The 21,851-nt window shown below is 45.3% G+C and overlaps 1 protein-coding gene across 1 annotated transcript in view; it reads left to right on the forward strand.

Annotated features, from left to right (window-relative positions):
* Nucleotides 1-2,851: 2,851 nt before the first annotated feature.
* The window catches only part of LOC119435289 (regulatory-associated protein of mTOR-like), a 50,904-nt gene continuing 31,904 nt past the window's right edge, over nucleotides 2,852-21,851 (forward strand). Inside the window, 12 exon segments of the mRNA XM_037702198.2 lie at nucleotides 2,852-3,197; nucleotides 5,891-5,993; nucleotides 7,506-7,666; nucleotides 9,218-9,298; nucleotides 10,893-11,120; nucleotides 12,788-13,285; nucleotides 16,232-16,378; nucleotides 19,115-19,225; nucleotides 19,312-19,386; nucleotides 19,899-19,964; nucleotides 20,828-21,019; nucleotides 21,141-21,284. Coding sequence (XP_037558126.1) covers nucleotides 3,051-3,197; nucleotides 5,891-5,993; nucleotides 7,506-7,666; nucleotides 9,218-9,298; nucleotides 10,893-11,120; nucleotides 12,788-13,285; nucleotides 16,232-16,378; nucleotides 19,115-19,225; nucleotides 19,312-19,386; nucleotides 19,899-19,964; nucleotides 20,828-21,019; nucleotides 21,141-21,284 — 1,953 coding nt within the window. The 5' untranslated portion in view covers nucleotides 2,852-3,050.

The raw sequence follows: 21,851 nt of genomic DNA on the forward strand, positions 1-21,851 counted from the left end.
GTCTTGACGACTACTTCCGACGACGACTATACAATGATTTTCCAGCATCAGCGCGCATTCACAACCGCCAGAGCTATCTTCAGCAGCGTGGCCGAGTGTAAAGATGAAGACATGCACTTGGGCTCGGGCGCTCGGACACCGGGCGCTAGGGGGCGAACGAGAAAAAAGAGGAAGTTGGCAGAGAATAGAACAGCCGGCCCAGGAACGGGTGCTGTGTCTTTGTCTCCGTTCATTACAATATATATATATATATATATATATATATATATATATATATATATATATATATATATATATATATATATATGAGCGTGCATATAATCGCATCCTGGTGCCTGTCCTCATCAATATTCCTTCAGTGTTTTGTGTAGGAATAATGATGAGGACAGGCAGTAGCTAGGATGTGATTTTATGCACGTTCATGTTCGAAGGGCCCATTCACAGCCTTGAATCTATAGGCTTGTGCTAACCAAATATTTTGAGAGTCATATTTGATGACTCGCTTCTTTTATATGTCAAGTCAATTACACTAACATTTTCAAGCGAAGATTGTTATAAGGTACAGATTTCGGTGGCGTCCGTGTACGCAAAAAAATGTCGCAGTTTAACCCGAAAGGCGCAGCATCAATTGCGATAGCAAATTAGTAGAGAGCTATACGGAGTAGGGATAGTAGTTTTATCGGCTGCATAAACTTGGACACATTCGCTTACTAACTGAATTAACAAACATGGTGTCAGCGCGCGTAAGCAAAGATGAATAGATCACACTCGATGACCGCAAACAACCACTGTCAAAACGCTGGCGTGAGCAAGCGTGGTGGCAGCAAGCGAGCGAAGGTTCGTGCGGTCTATCGCTTCAGCGGAAACTGAGTGGCGAAAGCACAGCGCATACAATGCCGAATAAACGCAAGACATCGAACGCAAGCGACAACGGCGGACTGCGGGCATACCGTCAGTGACGTCGTTCTCTCCGTCGCAGCTGTCGCATCATGGTTAGTTTAGGTGCACCGAGGACAAGCTTCGCTTGCCCCTATTTTCTGGTAGGGGAAGGGTTGCTTAGTTTTTTTTTTCACTGAACGAACCTTTTATATTGGCGCTAACGAAGAGATAAATACCTGACTGAATAAATCTCAATCAACCACTTGGCGACTACTTCAGACGCGAACTTTCCCAAACCCCGTGCTATACAACCGCATTTACCCTGATGCATACTCCCCTATCTGCAAAGCGTGCGAGGCCCGCGCTGACCTCGATCACATCATCTGGGCATGCCCCTCACCCATCAACACCCACCACACTAACACTATACGCATCATAACTGCAGTGGGAGAGCTTGATGCACAGCTTGCATTCAGAGGAGTAGATTTGGGACATCCGGATGGCCGATGACGCCGCCAGAAAGCAAGGACTGGCCGCCGTCTGAGGAAGGGGGGGCTGGGGGTTAGTCTCCCAACCCCCACCACCCCCAGACCCCATCATGGACACAATAAAGTTTTATCTCCCTCATCATTGTTCCTCAGTTCCCTACTCTGCGGCGACGATGATTACGAGATGGCGCCAAAGTAGCGCGCGTCGTCTGTTCACGAAAGCGCTGCATGAGCGGAGGTCTGTGTGCGGTGGCTGCTGTGAATCGCGCCCACGCGTCACCCACGTGCTGGCTCTCGCGATCTCCCGATTAGCGAGGCAGTATGGCGCCCCAATTCGCTCCGTTTGGAACGTGCCACATAAGAGATAGTCCGCGCCAGCCAATATAGTATCGCGAAATGATAACACGTATAGAGCAGCGTTAAAATTTCGTGTTAGGAAGTATCGTATTCGTCGGTGATTTTTTTCTTCTCTTCCCTTTCCCCCTGTGCACAGCAGCAGGTTGGAAGACCTCTCTGCGTTTCCTCAATATATTTTCCTGTCTCCCTCTCTCCATAAAAAAATAAAAATAAAAAAAATCACTTCACATAGGTTCCAGCATACGCGTTAAGTCTGCATAATTTCTATGTAACTACGTGCGGTCTGAACAACAAACAGGCGCAATCTTTCAGTGCAGCCTTATTAGCAGCAGCGTGGAGTTTTTGTACAAAATAAATTTGTGCTGTTTTCTTGTAATTAGTTACGCACATAAACTTGAACCATAAGTTGGAACGGTTAGTTGGAAACATAAGTTGGAACGGTTATTTGTTCACTCCAGAGTTGAACCCGACCTGAGCCGTTTGTCGCAAACCGGAACGGAAACCGGAACGCAAACTGGGATGAAAAAGTTTCGGTTCGACACGTTAAATTAGTGCGCTGATCATGAAATATGTGCGGCATCTTTCGAAATGAACTCAGAAGTACAGCGCCAGTGTGACTGTAGCTGTCTCAGTCCTTGCATGTGTACTGCGCCGCATAATGTCAACCATGCAATGAACCAACTTTTTGATTCTAAAAATCGGTTGACTTCGAACACGACATGCTTTTCGCGCCATTGTGCGGACAATGCTCAAAGCGTCCTGCCGTCACACGGGGCACTTCAGATTGCGATCGAGCCCGATCGGGATTGATCGAAATCCTCAACCGCAATTCCGCAGCTTGCGCAAAGGAGCCGATCGCGATCGAGTAATTCGATGACGATCGAAAATGCCCCGTTAAAGAACTTACTGCTTTGCAGCAAACAACTATTTTGTGCTGGAAAAGGATGTTTACTCTTCATACTACTAAATACCGTATATGAAACGAAAGCAGCGAAAGCCGTCGGCACATCCATGAAAGCCATGGCGAAAGTAGAGACTGTATCGAAAGTAGAGTGTACACTCTAATCGAAAGTGTGCATAGCCAGCGCGCATAGCACATGTGTGGTTTAGAGTTGGCAACCAAGGAATTACTCTTTCGCCCAATATTTACACGATTTACTGCACACTTTACCTTGAGGTGTTCTGTGATTCTGCGTCCTTCTTTGCTTCAGTTATAACAAAAATGAAACTCGTCACGCTTCAGCGTGTGTCGGAATCCTGCTGTGCCCGGCGCGAAGCGGCCGTTCAATGATGTCGGCGACGAGCTTATTTTGTTAACGCGGACCAATGGTTGGAGTCATGCGTGAGCCTGAGCTGGACGATGACTCCAGTCATCTACCGGACTGGAAGTTGCCGCTGGCATTCAGCGATGCTCGACACGGGTCTGAGCCCTGCGAAAGCATCCCTACACAGACGTGGCGGATGAAAGAGCGGGTGAGTTGCTCCGTGTCAATTTTCGAGCGACGCACTCTACGAAAGCAGCAGCAGTGTTTCTCGTGGCGGTGCTAATCGAGCGACGATACGTCCGCGTGGTCCTCCGCTACAAACAGCTCCTCTGTGGCAAACACACTGGTTTCTAGCGTATTCTCATGTTCAGTTTTGTTATGGTTCGCGTCGGTCTAGTGTGTGTGTGTGTGTGTGCGTAGTCACGATGTCGAGAAACATCAGGTGTTACGCCCGCGTTGCCTTTGACTACGAATAGTAGATGCGTTTTCGAGTTGTCAGTTAGTTGTTGATGGCATATAACCACGATATAACTCTACACAAAATTATATACAGAACACCAATGTTTCTTTCAAACAAGCGTAATTGCCAGGCGTGTGTATTCAAGGTGATTGGTTGTTACGGTGTCTTGTATGGACGATTGCAGTACTCTTGCTCTGTACAGTTTGGTCGTTGATACATATATTGTAGCTCATAGTTTTGGAAAACATCGTAATACTATCATTCGTTATCATGCATCGGAATAGATTAACATTGACTTTCGAAACAATCGCTATCAACATTTGGGACCGTTTCGTTTCAAGTGCAGCAATCTGCATGGCTGAAACTAGCGATGTATCAGAAGGGGTTGTTCTTCAACACTTTAAATGTCTTTTCGGGGAAGGCGGTGCTGGAAAACGGGATGAACAAAACACATATAACATGAGCACTACTTGCAACTGAAGGTAATTTAATGCATCACCCCAATAAATCGGAAGTGACCAGCGCAAGGGCAACATTAGTAAGAGTAATTGTTACTGTAATCGGTCTCTTTTGCAAAAAGTGATAGTGGTGGGGCACCGATGCACAATGCACCTTTCACGTATAAATTGCAAGTGTGGCATGAATTTTGCCATTTACGTGGTGATAGCTGGCCAAGTGGCAGAGTGTGTGTCGTTTTGATTAGCCAAAAATTGATTGTGGGCTGTCATTAGCGTGGCCCCATAATGCACAAGTGTTTTATTGCAATTAACATTCCAGGATACTTCATGTACTTTCTGGTATCTATACATGTCTGGATCTAACCGTTTTCCTTTCACGCCGACTTGGGTCACTGGGTATGTGCCACTGTTCAATGAACCTCTTTGACGCCAGCTTGGGTCTCTGGATGTGTACCACTCGGTATGTGCCGCTTTTCATAACAATCATCATAGCATATGAAACATATCACCAATTACAAACCCATCATAATACAGATTGCTAATTGCGTTAATGCCACCAATCATCTTCAAAGGATGGATGTGCTGGCAATCTTACAGCGAAGCTGTTAAGGGCTAGGTTCCCCAGGATCGTGTCCGCGTGTAGAAGAAAAAGCTATCATCATCAGAATTTGCTTTGGCTCCATGTGCGTGGTGGTTTCCCGCCAGTTGTGCCTTAGCACAGGTGTCAAAACGGATCGTGGATGGCTCATTGTTATACCATTCGCCACCGCCAATGCCTCTTTCACAAGTGTCTCGATACTCAGCAGCGGCATGTCCCACCAATCGTTGTGCCCCTTTGTTTCGTGACGTAGAGATCGCGCTAGCTCTTTTATCAGCAGTCGCCCTTTGGACTCGCTATGGGACGGACGCTCGTTTAGTCGCATCTTCCAGGATCCTGACGTCAGGATCCTGATGATGCCATGCAGTATGCCGCGGCTATGAACGCTGTGGCTCATACGCTATTCAATGACAATGGGGCAGACTTGGCACAACAAACGCACTACTTGGCCACCACGCCAGGCGAAAACACGACGCCGGTGTCCTTGCTCTTTGACGAACATGCCAAGGAGGCTCAACATAGTCAATAATGATAGTATATAAATTCACTATAGCAATATTCACTATAGCAGACCCACCATAGTCACAGCTTCGCTGGCTTCCATCTTCACTGTAGTGGAAGGGCTCTGAACTTTTTTTTTTTTTTGTGAGGTGGTGGGAACTCATAATAATAGGTGGCATGCTTAAAGGTACCATGACATGGTCTCCGAACTCTTTATGAGAGGCCAATCTGGTTATACATGCACAAAAAGAAAGGAAATAAAAAATAAAAAACTGGGCTCTCAGCGCACATTTTAACCCGAAATGTCAATTTGTAGTCACTGCCCCTGAGCCTTTCTCGCAAACAGATGCTGCCATCTTGGCATGGCTTGTGTGACGTCAAGAATTGTGGGGCCACTGCGATGTTTGCTCTGAAACTTGTTATCAAACTACATGTGTGCCATGCTGAGAGGGTGTGTGCTGACTGCTGTGCTAAAATGTCTTGGGCTGACCGCTGAGGTGCACATGAAAAGCAATAATATGCGTATGTTGTGCACATTGACCACGCTAAATGCATTTCACCAACCATCAGTGTTGCCAGAATGTTGAACTGTTCAAGTGCGATATAAAAAAAACTAAAATAAAAAATTTCTGCCACACTCGATGCCGCTAAAATTTTCCAGCTTGTTGTGGGATGCGTATGGTTTGGTGCCATGGTGCCTCTTATAGAGTGAACACCTGTGGAGTACGCACCCTCCTTGGTTTTGAGGAATGTTCATAAATCACATTCTACAATGGTACTTGATGTTTGTACCTGGAGGCTGTGGTCACATACCTTTATTGGCCTGCAGTGCCTCGTCTTGCTGTTCTCACTGAGGAGTGTACCACTGTCTCTCTTTGATGCAGATGAAAACAGTCAGCGTGGCTCTTGTGATGTGCCTAAACATTGGTGTGGATCCACCAGATGTGGTCAAGACGCAACCGTGTGCACGACTTGAGTGCTGGCTAGGTGAGTCCGTTTATTGTTGATCCAGACATGGCTTTAAGCCAAGAATGAGATTGAGCAGAAAGTGGGCATGCAGTTCTGTAGCACAGTTATGTTTAGGAGGGTAAATGGTTATACAACTTGCACTGACAATTTTAAACCAAGGTTTTTTTGCTCTCATTGCTATGGTGTGAGCATCTATTACAAACTATTTTCACCAAATCTGTTGCCGATGTGCTCGCTTCTCGCCTACCATTTAGCAATAAATCTTCTTTACAAGTTGTTGGAGTTACTGGGGTCAAGATTAAGCCTGGAGCTCCGAAGCCGGGCGTTGCCTACTGCCCCGACTGTGCTTGATGAAGAAACAAAAAGTGGTACAACCCACTCTGTGTCGGTCATTGTTTCCAGTGCCATGTGTGATCCCACCATCTTCATTGGTACCGATGACCAGAATGTGAAAGATTGGTTGATGTAATGTTTGAAAGGATGAGCTCATACAATAAGTGGAATGACTGTGAAACTGCACAATGCGATGCTGTACATGGGACATTGCAAAGCTTCGGTATCGTAAATTTCTACCGTTAATTGCACTCTTGCGTGGTTACCTTGGCAACAATAAAAAAAACTTTTGAGGTTCACAGGTGTCCTCTAGGGCACACATCTTACTACCCTTCCCTTCACATGCTCTTTGAAGTGGAAAGTGGAAAGGTGGCAGAGAGCAAAGCATGCTGTGCTCCCGATTGTGTTTTAATGTGAAGCATTCTTTGGCTCATACCAGGCACGTTTGTGGTAGCCTATTTCCTGTCTCGCCTTGTTTCGACCTCTTCAATAACAAAAAAAAAAATATTCCTATGTTGGGATTTGAACCACAGGGTCTCTCGGGACAACAGTGCGATGCACTACCCATGAGGATAGAGCATCGGACTATAGTGGCCCATTAGGGCACAGCATCATTTTCTTTGCTTGCTGTAGCGAGCAGAGGTGTAGCTCAGCACAGCCATGGTCCTGAATCTGCCGCCGTTTTTTTTCGACAAAGGCTGTTTTCGTGAAATGCTGCAGGATGGCCGTTAAAAGAAAACTAGTTTTTGTCTTGTTGCATCAGTGTGCGAGGTTATGAATATGAACTAACTTTTTTATTTCTAGGAGTGTGCTCCCAGTGTTTCTTCATTGGCTCTAGTTAAGATGCTTGAAAGTGACTTCTCGTAACCTTGCTACCATTTTCTTTTCATTGAAATTTGTGTAAGAAGCCATGCAGGTATCGAAGAGTATGAATATTTGGAAATCATTACATTTGACGCTAGTCTGGCATGTTTTTTTCATCTTGGATAAAAGTCCATTGCCAAACAAGATGAAATTGCCGAACTGAACTGTATCAGATGACAGGTGACACGAGTAACTCCAGCTCACTCCCAACTTGTCAGCGCTGCCTTGTTGGTAAATTTGCAGTGTTATTCTCGTGTCATACTTTTTTTTGCCAGAGGTGGCCGTGGCACTCTGTGGGATGCCATCAACTGTAAATACTGTGAATGCTTTCAGACCCACTGCAGTCACCCCCACAGAAGGCTCTGGAGAGCATCGGAGCTGCACTGCAGAAACAGTATGAGCGGTGGCAGTCACGTGCTCGCTACAAGCTCAGCCTTGATCCCACCGTGGAGGAGGTCAAGAAGCTTTGTTCCTCACTAAGGCGCAACTCCAAGGCAAGTACCCCCACAACTGTTGTCATGCCATACCTAGATGTTTTAACTTCTTTGTGTACTTTTGTACAGTACTTAAACCTATGTCTGATGGACGCTTTTCGAAGGCTATTGAGTTGATGGCCTTTGAGATTCTCATACTTCATCAAACTCAAAGAAGTGGTGTCGCTACTAGGTACATGGCAAATCGAATGGCCATTGAGATGTTTCAGTAATCTGATGCATAATGACAACGACATAATAAATTGGATAGGAGGGATACGATCGGCTCTGGTCTGACCAACTGTAAGACTGCAAAATTTTAAAGGTTGCTTGTTGTATTCATGCCATTAGTGTAGTGAATTGAATTAAGAGCTCCCTTTGAAGCATTCTTGGAGTGTATTGAACTTGTAAACGAGATGTGATTGTATTGTCTGTCTCGGGACATTTGACTTGAGGTTATGAAGCTTAGGGTGTTGAAATCGTGACCTTGCAGGTTAAAATGCATAAATATACATAAACAATAGTCTAAGAAAATAATTCAATGTTTTCAAGCAATGAGTGCTTTAGAAAACCGTTCTTGGAAGTACCAAGGGTCACCCATTGCTGGAACAGAAACTTTGAAGACATGTTAGTATGACTTACGAACACTTTCAAAATTGAAAGCGTTGCGATTGATTATGTCCACAAAATTAAATCCAATTTACCGTCCACTAGTTCTAACATCATTTATAGGCTGGAATGTTCGTTGTGCCACAAACAATACATTGGTGAAAGAGGACAGCCAATGAAGGTTAAAGACGCGCCCAAGAAGCGGAAAGCAGTCGCACAATGTTTTAACGTACCACCTGTAACGAAACTCTAGACTGCATAAAAAGCCTAGCTTCAGATAGTTTAGATATAGAGCAATTACCGTGAAAAATTTACTTTTTAAATATGGATGTATGTAGCTTGGATAGAAGATTGCTTCTGTAGCACACAAGCTAGGGTTGTGCATGGGCTCTGGGTGACCCTGAAGCCCATACTCGGCCTGATGTCATGTTTTTAATTGGACCCTGGCCAGGCTCAGGCCACTGTATTTTGTTGGGCTGGTCGAGCCACATCTGTACAGAGCCCAAGTTGAGCCCTGAACACGGATGCTTCGGAGTGGAATTCTCCTCGAGCACAATATGCAGAATTTGTTTGAAGAACGTAAAATATTTCTTTGAGGCCCTAGACATTAAACAACTTGTTGTTTTTGCATCTTAACATATGACATGTGTTTGTTTGGCGATTGTTTGTACGTTTAATTAGCTTTTAATTCAACGTGGTAAATAAAATGTAATTTGATATAAAAAATTTTGTCACCGCAACAAAGCCCTGACACTGGCGGGTAAGCCAGGCCAGGCTTCTGATGCAAGCAGCGAGCCCGGGCTGAAAAATTGAAACCTGTACACAGCTGTACTATATACCACTTATTTTATAGTCAAATTAGCCAAAGTGAAATTTTGTTTCAGTTGACCTTTAATTGTCAGGGGACGGGCAAATGAGACTAGTGATGTGTGCCCTGCTTGAGCAAAATGTCCCATGTTTCAGGAGGATCGTGTCCTCTTCCACTACAATGGCCATGGTGTGCCCAAGCCGACCATCAATGGTGAAATCTGGGTCTTCAACAGGGTGAGGCTTTCATCCACTGCGGTGTCCCGATAGGAAGTAGCACCTGGGTGCTTGTGGGATGAGCTTGTTTCTACATTAAAGATAACATGACCTACAAGCACCTCATGTGTATACCTATGTTTCATTAGTTCATTATAGTGGCTTCTTAACACTTTCCTGCCTGTGTTGAAAAGCAGCAGTTTTTGGGTAGTCTCGTAAATACTTTCTTTTTATATCGCAGAGCATGCTTGATACTAAAGTGCACAGCATCAAATTGAAAAGAAAGCAATTTTATTTCCGACCCTACTAGTTCGAAACAACATGTCTATTGAAACGAGCTTGAAAAAAAGTATATATCTAAACAAAAATCTCCTAGAAAAGAAAAAAGTTATATAAAAACGCCATTGCTGCCTTGCACAGGAAAACTTCAAAAAATTTTCCAAGTATGCATTTTCAACACAAAAGACGTGTGCAATATTCCAGCAAATATAGTAAACAAAAATATAAAAGAAAACGTTAACTCTAGTGCCTAGCCCTAGCATGATGCCGAGGTTGACTCGAGGCTGTCTTTCCGCACAAAACTTGACTCTTTGTACGGGTGCCGGCAAATGATCCTGACCGAAGGATGTTAACCCCCTGCAGATAAGAACTGTGACCTTTACAACATGCAATATATCTCTATATCAGTGCATGGCAGCTTGGAAACGGTCGGGCGAAGAAAGTGAAACTACGTTCTGAAATATGAAGAGCCGAAGTTGTCTTCCACGTCAGTGCTGCTTTCAAAGTCTGAAAACTCGCATGCAGGTGCATTAGAATCAGTAGAAATGCAACGTTTCTGTGCACGAGTAGCACGAGGTGCCAACGGCCTTTTGGAAACTATGAGCGCTCGTCATGCCAACCATGCCCCTTCTCTGGAGGGGCTCTAAAAATTCACGCACGGTATTAAAAAAAAGAAAAAACGGAAGTCAAGATTGACTAAATAATTCATAAATAACCCAATAAATGGCGCTAGCTGTCCGATCGGAAATGGCAAAATACAAATTTGCGACCATAGATAGCGGCTTTCCATGGAATAGGCACGGACAGGACGGTGTTAAAGTTATTAAAAGGGCCATGCAGACAATAATGGCATGGTGTTAAAACCAGTCATGTTAGAAAAGATGTACGTTTTTTTTTCAAAGGGCCTCAAACCTCTTCTGATATTTTGAACAGATTTTAAATTAACACACGCATCATGAACAGAATACTGCAACAATCATCTTTGGTGAACTTGGCAACACTACACGCTGTGGGGAAGCAAGTTTCAATATGGTTGGAAAGCCAATCTGAAAATGTGTTGTTGACTGTTGTTGACTTCTAAATGCAAAATACTAATGTTCTTACAATTTGCGTGTTTGGTTTCTTACTGTACCCTGAGCCCTGAGGCCATTGTTTGTAATACATACAACTATGCCCAATCAAAATATAAGGAACACAGATGGAAGACTGTGGCCGCTTGACAGACTGAACCAGGCTGTTTAGCAACCAGATTATCCTTGTAGCTGTATTCGTAATTAAGCCAGCATGTATGGTTGCTGAGCTCTTGTCTTACCTGCCCATTCTGCCATTTTTGCAGACATACACGCAATACATCCCGCTGTCCATGTATGACCTGCAGCAGTGGATGGGTGCGCCGTCCATTTACGTGTACGACTGCTCTTCTGCGGGTCTCATCCTCGAGTCGTTCAACAAGTTTGCCATCCAGCATGAGCGCGAGTTCGAGATCTCGCTGGGCAGCGTCAAGGGGCAGGCGCCACCCTGCTACCGGAGCTGCATCCAGCTCGCTGCTTGCCGCCAGCACCAGGTCTGCCGCCTTCTTCCTTCTCTATGAAAAGACTGCCTTGACTGTGCATTGCACATGTCTGCCAACTCTATCCATAATTCTAATTTTCTAATTACGGAATTTCCCGTATGTTTTTGAATTTTCGAATTACGGAATTTCCCGTAAAGTTTCCGAATTTGGGCTCGTTTTAGTTTTTAAAAAATATTTCTTCAAGTATTACGAAAAATTTATTCTGTTAGTGGAAACGTTTAACTTATCAGTCTCTGAACCTTCCATTGGGAGTCTTCTGATGGTGAAATGATGAAAGAGGGGTGCTTTCTTTGAGCAAGATTTCTCAGACGAGCTCTTGAAGGCAGGCGAAATTGGCAATTGCAATGTGTCTGAAAAAGCTGCAGTCTGTTGCTTGTCAGTTTATGCTGTTCCAAGTTGGCTGCTGCTTGTGTGCTACATCTGAAGGTAAATCATTGTTAATAAAGTGCATATGTATCCCATAAGAGGGTGTCTGCTTCGGGCAAGTTCTAAAGCAAAAGAGTGAATTCTGCTTCCCCCCTCCCTCCCCTCCTGTTCTCTTCGATGTCATGTTTGCGGAACCTTTAGATTTTTTATGAATTTTAAGGTTCACAGGCTAACGGGTGTGATGGCAGCGTGCAGTTCAGCCAATTGAATGGGACCTTTATTATGGATGTTCAATGCGTAGCATAGCAAGACAATTGCGTGCTCTTCATGCTGCCTTGAGCGAGATGTGCACCCAGCATATATATTGGTGGTGTTCTTAGCCCCAGGTATTTCGCACCTGTTCTTATTCACATCCTCTCTTACAGCATATCTTTATTTTCATACTTCTTATATTAAAGGACCCCTCACCAGGCCCCATCGGAAATCCTGGTTATGCAAGGAAAGTTGCAACACGCTATCTAGAAAGCAGTCTATGGCAAAAATTTTTCAAAATGTTTCCTTAATAGAGATAGGAAATTGAAATGTCACATTGCCATGATGCCAAGAGGCGAGCTTCACTGCCAACATAGACACTCTCTCCCTCGACGACCTGACTAGCTTTTGCAAGCACCATTCCTTCCCTGCCTTGTCCCATACCAGAGCCCGGGGATCATATCATGTTTGTGTCAGAAGCATAGAGTTAGTATTTCTCTAGAAGAAAAGCTGGGCGAAAAAAGGGGGGGGGGGACTGCAAAGGCGCTGCCTTGTTGCTACCTCTCATTCTTGTAGAGCCAAGAATATTCAGAATATAATGCAAAAACAAGCGTTTACACGTAGCAAATACATATGGACAATGTGTAAAGTTCATTACGTATATTTTTCAGAAAGATCTGATGGCTATTTATACATTCATGACGTAAAATTTATGGTGCATGAAAGAATGTGTTTAAAGGCGGCTAAGCTAGATGGCGCCACAGTCCCGAGGGATGCTCGTGATTGCATTGATTGTGCGTCTCATCTGAATCGCATCTTGTCGTCTGCGCCTGTGCTTCTGAACAGAGTAGCAACACGGCAGCGCCCTTGAAGTTTTCGATTTCAATGCATGGGCGCTATGGGGAGTTTTTCCTCTAGAGTTTGTCTGAAGCCCCGCTTCCTTTCTTTTTTTTTTCTTCTCGTCCTTTTCTTGCAGCTGCACAGTGCACTTCCAGTGCGTTAGTCTTTCTGTGACACGTGGCTGCTGTGTCCATTTGCAGGTGCTGCCGATGAACCCAGAGTTGCCAGCGGACTTGTTCACATCATGCCTGACAACGCCCGTGCAAATGGCTCTCAGGTGGTTTGTGCTGCAGAAGGCAAGCCGGCTAGTGCCCGGTGTGACGCTTGAGCTGCTGGAGCGAGTGCCAGGCCAGCTGCACGACCGGCGCACCATGCTGGGCGAACTGAACTGGATCTTTACAGCCATCACGGACACCATCGCGTGGAACGTGTTGCCCAAGGCACTGTTCCAACGCCTGTTCCGACAGGACCTGCTGGTTGCGAGCTTGTTTCGCAACTTCCTGCTGGCAGAACGGGTGATGCGTGCCTACGACTGCCAGCCCGTGTCACAGCCCGCACTGCCGCCGACCTTCCAGCACCCCATGTGGCAAGCCTGGGACCTGGCACTGGACTTGTGCCTGGCACAGCTGGCACGAGTCCAGCAGGGGCACCCCTTTCAGCACTCGCCCTTTTTCGCCCAGCAGCTGACGGCCTTCCAGGTGGGGCCTGTTTCACGACCCAAAGCACCCAAAACAGGGTTGGCATGTCGCATGTCCGCAAGTGAGGCCCGTCCAAAAAGCTGCTTTGCTGAATAGTGTCATTCATTGACCTGCCATCAGTGCCTTCTGATTTGTTACTTGGCATGCTAAACTGTGCCCCACATGCAGTCGACTGGAAACTACTTCTGCATGAGGTGCGCACCCACCTTCTCAGCCTCGGTCAAAAGTGAGTTAAAGAGTATGCAGATCCAACGCAATGTTAGAACCTAAATGATGCGCAGCTTGCTTGAGTTAGGTAGCAGCAATAGGGGACGATGTGAGTGCAGCTTCGTTGCCTGTAGCTTTTAGCTGTCTGTGTCATGAGGCGAAGGTGATGCATGATACTTTTCAAAGGAAGAATGTTGATGAGAGGTGTGTGCCCAAAAAAGTATGACACATCTAAATACAGTCAAACCTCGATATAACGAAGTTGGACTTGCAGGGAAAAACTTCGTTATATTGCGAATTTCGGTAATTCAAGGTTTCGTTAATTCAATGCAACTAAGATCAGAAAATACAAATAGTTCGTTACATCCCCAGTTTCGTTAAACCGAGGTTCGTTATATCGGTTCGTTATATCGAGGTTTGACTGTACAGTAGAACCTTGTTGACACAATCCAGTTTCGTACGATCTCCCGGCGGAAATGTTCGCGATCAAGGACACAAAAAATCACCCAATACAGTTATGCGTCCCTGAAAACACTATTTTTTGGCACCAACGTTCAGTACATCGGCAAACTGCAATTGTATGATACATTTTCCGGCTGCTGAACCCCATGTCAACAAGGAAAGGATCAAGGCATGCAGGATCGAAAGCAGTAACTGCCCACCACGGCAGCTTTTCTGCAGTACTTGCCTGCCTGTACGGATGTGAAAATGCCAGGGTGCACTCGGTCTCTTACGGTAACCAGCAAATCTCCTTGCGGGTCGTTGCAGGTCGCATTAACAACTACCACCGTCAACCGTATTGCGATAAGCATCTTGACCTATCTGTTTCACAGCGCACATGGCGTAGTGCTGTTGAAAGCTTACTGCACACTTTTAATAGGCGATAACACAAATGCGCCGCCATTCCCTGCTGCAGGCGGTGCAGAGTGAGCGTCATGTTTCGCTCTGGCGGCATCGTATTCCAGCGTTGCCCACCAGCTTGATTTTGTTGCGAAGAAAACGAGACTGAAGACGTGGAACACGAAGTACAGACGAAGCACTGTGCTGTTTCTGTGCTGTTCGCGTTGACTGATGATAATTGGAGCTGATGTTAAAGCGAAGCGTTATATGGCTAGGTGAAATCGCCTGTCCACAGAAAACTATCATCATCAGCATTTGCTCGAGCGTCGTCGTCATCTTCTGCGGCTGGCACATTGGCTCGTGCTCGGCACGCGCTGGTGCCACTTTTCCTGCGTTCGTCATCGTCGTCTGCTTCCACAGCTGGCTGCGCTGCCGCTCATCATTCCAGCGTAGAATTTCACTTCTCTTCTGTCGTCGTATGGGGAGGCTCGCGTTTACATGGGTATGAGCCATTCAGTGTCTTACGTCAGTGACAGATTTAATTTTGAAGCAATTTAATTTCAAAGAATCGCAAGCGGCAATAGCGGGCGAATACTGCTAACCACGCTGCCGAGCAAACTCAAGACATCGAACGCAAGCAACAACGGCAGACTGCGGGCATACTGTAAGTGATGTAGTTCTCTCCGTCGCAGCTGAACATGTGTGTAACCTCATAATCGAAAAATACTTTAATGAACCCTCGGGATTAACCCAGTGATAAACGCCGGGGCCGCACGTTACAGCTTCGCTGGTTATCCATCTTCAGGGAGTGGAAGGGCCGACGAATTTTTTACGTGAAATTGGAGGTGAACTTTATCGAGTGTTGTTGTCGATTCAATAGTGAAAGAATTTTGTTTGTAATCATGCGCGACATGAATAGTGTACATTCTGGAACTTACACTAGCACCAACGTTTATATACGAACATACAGTAAGTCATGTAAATAGCTAACACGTTTGACCCGTGAATCTAATTTCAACGATTGACGACCATGCTCGCCGTTATCGTTGTGTGCCTAAGTGCTACAGTCGAACTCGGATATATAAAATCTGAAGGGGATCTGAAAAAAGTTCGATATAATAGGTATTTCGATATATAAAATAAAAATTGGATACAAAAATTTTCGAGGGGCTTTTACTGCTGTTTGTTATACACAATAATTCATTTTATGTGGGTTCGATATATCCGGGTTTGACTGTACTACTAGTTTTCATGTACAGCAGCAGCAGCGAGCAAAGTGACCTTGGGAGTGTCTATCGCTTCAACGGAAACTGAGCGGTGAAAACACAGCGCGCACTAAGGTATGAGCCATCTGCAGATCGCTTTCAAGATACGGTGTGCGTGACCGCACAGCCCGCACAAACTATGCAGTTGCTGGCGGAGTAGAAGCCGCACCCCCTCGCTCCTGCACTGCCTCCCCGCTTTCCTCTCGTGCACGAGATTGAGCCGCGATCGCCAGTTCCCTTTGTGTCCGGTCGCGAAATGTGCAGTTGGTGATGGAAAACATTGCGTTTGCTCTCCACCTTCCTCCGTCGTGCACGCTAGATTCAGCCACTGATTGTTGGCTCCCCTCGTTTGCACACATAGAGCATACGGTGCACGGCGACTACTTTATCGCCGTTGGACTTTATATGGAACCTCACAGCGACGGCACAAATGTGCCTGGAGTGTCCATGTAATTGCTATCGCAATAATAAAAAATAATCACATACTCGTCTTTCTACATGTAACAGATTTAGTAATGTTGCAGTGATTAGCACTATTACGCACAACATCAAAATACGAAAGCCTGTTCCCAAAGATTGCAAGACATCAGTTGTGACAAATCAAGTCCTAATCAAAAGCTCTCATTGTGTGCAGGTGTGGCTGACCTTTGGCTCGGAGCAGTCGGCCCCACCCGAACAGTTGCCCATCGTCCTGCAGGTGCTGCTCAGCCAGATCCATAGGGTCCGGGCGCTCGACCTCCTGGGCAGGTTCCTCGACCTGGGGCCCTGGGCTGTCAACTTGGTCAGTTGCTCTTGGCAAGGTCTTTTGTCTTGCAGAGCACTTCTCAAAAATGTTCTGGAGAAACTTTAACTTAGCCTGCCAGTTTTCTTCTTCGCACAGCTCTTAGGGAAGCTCTGGAATCATTATAATTTGAACACAGATGCTATGTTTATGGTTATTCAACATTTACATGGTAGATATATAATTGTGATCACTCTCTCACACAAATCTAAGCTGGCTTTAGATCTAAGCCAGCAACAGTACTACATTGAAAATTTGAATAAATATTTGCTTAAATGTAAGGAAACTGAAAAAATATGGCAATTAAGTACTCTATTTGTGATGAGAATTGCAAATCTGTTACACTTGTATCTCAGTTGCACTTGTAGCAAATATATTTTCTCATAATGTCCAATATTCATTATAAAACAGTAAAAAAAGAAAATGAGTTTTGAATAATGAATGTGAATTTATTTGCTAGAAGGATACAAAAATGATGAAAATACATGAGAAGCATCTGGATCCTTAGCATCAAGCTAGTTTGGATCCATACATGAATAATAATAATAATAATAATAGTTGAGGCTGTGCAACAGAATTACAAGTGTGAGCAACACTAAAATAAGCCATGCCTATGATGAGCTCCTTCTGCTGTTCACTTTATTGCTAATGACCAAAGCATATATTTTTTACACCTATTACGGTAACTTAAAAACTACAGAGTAGTGCATTTGAAGTTACTTTCGCAGCTGTTACAACTTTTTACTGCTGGTTTGCATATTAACTTGCGTCATGTGCAAACAAGAGTTTGCTTCGCTATATAACCAATACTGTGTCTGACCGCATATTTTCAGATTCATTTTAGCAGTATACAGTGGAACCCCATTGATATGATCTTCGCGGGAACCAGAAAATAAAATGTATCATTCAAAAATGGTATCATACAAAGCAAGCCCTAAAATGTAAGAAAACAGGCTTACTTGGTGACAAACTCACTAGTAAAGCTTCCTTTGGAGTCGAGTAATACTGCTCCGCATAACACACGTGTTATGCAGAGCAGCATCACGACACCGCACGAACCGCAGTCAAAACACTTTTGTTGAGCAACTTTATAGCAGCTCGTGAGTTTTCGCTGAACTTTCTTTTTTTTTCAAAGTCCGTAAACAAGTTATTTTGAAAGATAACAGGTTCCTCGACATAGCTACGGAGGTCATGGCACCACGTGGCCAAGAATTCCGAAACAAAGGAATATCGTAGAGAGCGTGACACAACGTGCGATACGACTGGTGGACGAGGGCAGGCAGTTCATTCAGCCACGTGACCGCATGAAGATCTCGCCTGAAAAGCCAAAAAAAAAAAAAAAACAAGTGCGAGCGAAAGTTGTCGCAAGCAGACAATACTACGAGTGCGAAAATAGTGGTCGGGCGGGTCTGCATGACACCAGTTTCCCGCGCCACGGCCAGTCTGGAGGGGCGCGCTGCGCGCCCTCCCTTCCTTCTTTAAAGAGCGAGCGCGCGCCTCAGACCGGCCGTGCCTGCGCGTAATCAGCGAAGGGGGCAGCTCTCATTGGTCTGCTTCGCTCGTGGCTCGTTTGCTGCCGGGGTGCGCAGCAATTTCAATCGGTCCAGGACCGATCCTGTTTCGTGGTAGCTTTTGTGGCGCGCGTTTTACCGCCGCCGACGCGCAGCCCGCGTTTTTCTGCTAGTGTCGCCGGCCCTTAACACGTTGTTCGTGGGTCGTTGGAATGTAATTAAAATTAAATTATGGGGTTTTACGTGCCAAAACCACGATCTGATTATGAGGCACGCTGTAGTGGGGGACTCCGGAAATTTGGACACCACCTGGGGTTCTTCAACGTGCACCTAAATCTAAGTACACGGGTGTTTTCGCATTTCGCCCCCATCGAAATGCGGCCGCCATGGCCGGGATTCGATCCCGCGACCTCGTGCTCGGCAGCCCAACACCATAGCCACTGAGCAACCATGGCGGGTGAATACGACGTTGGAATGTAATTTAATTTAGCACAGTTGAATATAAAGCTACAAGTTTCAGAAATACGAGTTTGCAGTCGTATCATCCAATTTCAGGTGAAAACGCGATCGTATCAACCGCATGAAAATACATGAAACGAAAAAAAAAAATGTATCATCCCGAAAAGCGTATTACGCAGAATCGTATCAACGAGGTTGCACTGTTAGTACTCATTGATATAAGGCATAGCTTACCAAATTTTACATCTACTTCGTTATCTTCAGTAATTCAATGTATCCACATTCGAGGTTTGACTGTACATGCTTGTATGCTGTAGCGGCTCATTCTTGTGATGGGTGCTGTTGCGATTGGCATATCATCTAATTTCTTGTCAAAGCACTGTCCTTGCTTGCATTTAGTGCATCTGAAAGGCAGCACTTTTGAAAGGGTTGGAAGGTGAGCTTATCAGCGCTGACCCCTATCCTGTTTGTTTTAGAAATGCACTGTTGGTGTTACTGGTTGTGTTTATATGGTGCTCTCCTTTAGTCGATTTGCTCGTTTAGTGTCTCTGTAACAGGTCCTCAAGCATATTGTTAAAGGCATTCTCAAGTGTTTGCATCCGACTTCCCGAGTTTAGCCTTGTGTTATCTTATAATTTCACAATGTGTCTGCACAAAGTGCCAGGTAAATATGATGATTACTTAGAATACAGGGCATTCTGGTTGTTTTCTTCAGGACAGTTCTTTATGTGCTGAAATTGGGAGCTAGAACGAAGCTCTTTTGCAGGCTCTGTCAGTGGGGATCTTCCCGTACATCCTGAAGCTGCTTCAGAGCTGTGCCCGGGACCTTCGGCCACTCCTCGTTTCCATCTGGGCCAAGATACTGGCTGTCGACCAGGTGAGGTCACGCCTGAGCTTTCTAAAGCGTCCCAAATGTTGTTAGTTGCCATACAGCTAACCTATTGTTGCATTGTTGCCTGCAAGTCGTGTCAAGTGGACCTCGTTCGAGACAATGGCCATCGCTACTTCCTTAGTGTCCTGTCAGACCTGTCTATGCCAGTAAGTTTGGGCTAGTACTTGCAGATATCCGTCAAATCGGCTATCCGGTTTAACTAGAGGGAGGTGAAGTCGGTCTCGAAAACTGATTATCCGGATTTCAAGAAACGGAAATTCAGGATATCCAGTTTAAATAACCGGTTAGCCGGATATTCGAATATAGGGACATGAATATTTGGTGTGTAAAAGAAAGGAAAGGAGGTTAACCAGAGCAGATATCGGGTTTGCACGAGCGGTTGCAAAAATAACTAGAGATATAAGAATGCAAGAGAGAAAGAGAGGTGATTTCGGCACAAGTACAGAAGAACAAATATCCGGCTATCCGAATATCTGGATGCTATTAACCGATTAACTAACCAAATAACCGATCACTCCGGTTATGCAGTTTTCAATTTCAAATAACTGGATAACCGGTTTTTCCGCAAGACCGGTTTGATGTTGCTGCACTAGTTTTGGCTGTGATGTCTTGTTAGAAGCAGACATGTTTTCTGATGCTGTCTGTATCTCTCACGCAGCCAGAGCATCGAACCATGGCTGCCTTTGTCATGTCATGCATCGTGGCCAACTACCCCAGCGGACAGGTACGGTTGCTCTTCTCATACCCCACTACACTTGAACCTCATCGTAGAGAACATAGATATAACAAAGTATTCGCTATAACGAAGTAAATCTAAAACGTTTTTTTGCTGATACTGGCATTTGAATTTAAGTCCTTTAGTATTTGCATAATAGTGTTGACTGGAACAAATGCGTTGCATCCCTTCTCAAGCTTAATGTGTTCAACACATGTACCAGTGGTTCAGCAGTCTGCGGATGCCATGATCAAAAAAGAAAAAAAAAGAAAACTTGTAAAGCGAGAAATGCTGTATTTTCATCATTGCTTAAGTTACTCCTCTGTGAACTTCTTGAAGTGGACTGGGCAAATAAAAAGTGCGTGTGCCTTATTGGAATGTGCTCCACCCTCGTGCAGTGGGATTTGGTTATTCTCTTTGCACACCGTGTTTCCGTTTCACAGTGCTTTTGTGCTTACCTGTTTCCTTTCATCCTTTGTGATGTGTGCATGGCTAGATGTCATTGTGAAGTGTCTCTAAGTGCAGTTCAAAAGGTGTTTCAGGAGCGCATAGGGGCTCAACTTCAATGTGCTTCTCACCTGCTCAAGAAAACGTTCTTGGACTGCTCAATAACAGTGCTGAGTCAGCTTCTATACTACTTGAAAGAGCTGTTTTTCTTCTTAAAGGAGGTTCAAGATGCAGTTTTGCAGTTCCAACCCTGCTGTTGATTCAGTTTGCCTTGTTTGTCATGGCACCAGTTCCAAAGGCCATATCGAGTCATTACCATTACAGTTGCATTTAGAGTATCTATAAAGGATGTTGTAATAATTGATGTGGTGCTAACTGCATTTGTGGCTTTTATGTACTCTGACTGGCCGTGTCGGGCTCTGCAGGAAGCAGCTTTGAAAGGCAATGTCATAGCCCTCTGCACGGAGCAGCTGACGGACAACCACCCGCGACTTCGCCAGTGGCTTGCCATCTGTCTTGGCCGCACTTGGAACGGCTACACGGCTGCTCGTTGGTGCGGCATCCGGGACAGTGCTCACGAGAAACTTAGTACCCTACTTGCAGACCCTGTGCCAGAGGCAAGTGGGCGCGTTGCTGGTGCCACAGGGAGCTGTGAACAGCTTCAGCTGCTGTGCTTGCACTGCTCTGGTTATCCTGTGTGCTCTGATCTGGTGCATGTGTTTTGGCACGCCCCGGCAGGTGCGAGCTGCTGCGGTGTTTGCACTCGGCACCATACTCAACTGCCCTGCCAAGCGCACCGACCATGCCGACACCATCGACCACAACATCGGCATGACCCTCATCTCATCAGTGGCCAATGATGGCAGCCCAATGGTCCGCAAGGTGAAGCTTCAGTTCACTATCCCAGTCATGTGTTGCGAGCGATTAGGATACTAGATGCACATCATTAAACTTCAGTAGGCTCACGTCGATGCATTATAGTGGATTTCACAGTTCCTTGAAATGACACTGGTGGACTCTTTAAACCAAAAGGCATGACTCTTAGTGTGCACTCGCCATTACAAAGATGGTCTCATGAATGTCATCTGGATGTCAGTACTCTGAGTTCAGGCTGGTTAAAGAATTGTAATATCCAAGATAGTCGAATACATCATCATTGCGTGGTATCAGATCATAGGCCAACACTGTTATAGGGTTCACTATGCAGCATTCAAGGCATCTGCGTAGCATAGAAAGACAAAGAGGGCATCACAACACTTTGCTTAGGAAAGGCATTGATCTGTTTCTCAGGTTTGTCCCTGTCGGCTTGCAAACAATCGCGTGATTGTCTAGGGATTGGATCATTGCTGGTGAGTATTCCAGGGTTTCACACTGGTCATGCAACAAATTTGATATTTAAAAAAATTGCTTCATACATATTCGCAGTGCTTTCAGAGTCGCTTGTTGAAG

The sequence above is a fragment of the Dermacentor silvarum genome, unplaced genomic scaffold (genome assembly GCF_013339745.2).
Source record: "Dermacentor silvarum isolate Dsil-2018 unplaced genomic scaffold, BIME_Dsil_1.4 Seq6, whole genome shotgun sequence".
Classification (NCBI taxonomy): domain Eukaryota; kingdom Metazoa; phylum Arthropoda; class Arachnida; order Ixodida; family Ixodidae; genus Dermacentor; species Dermacentor silvarum.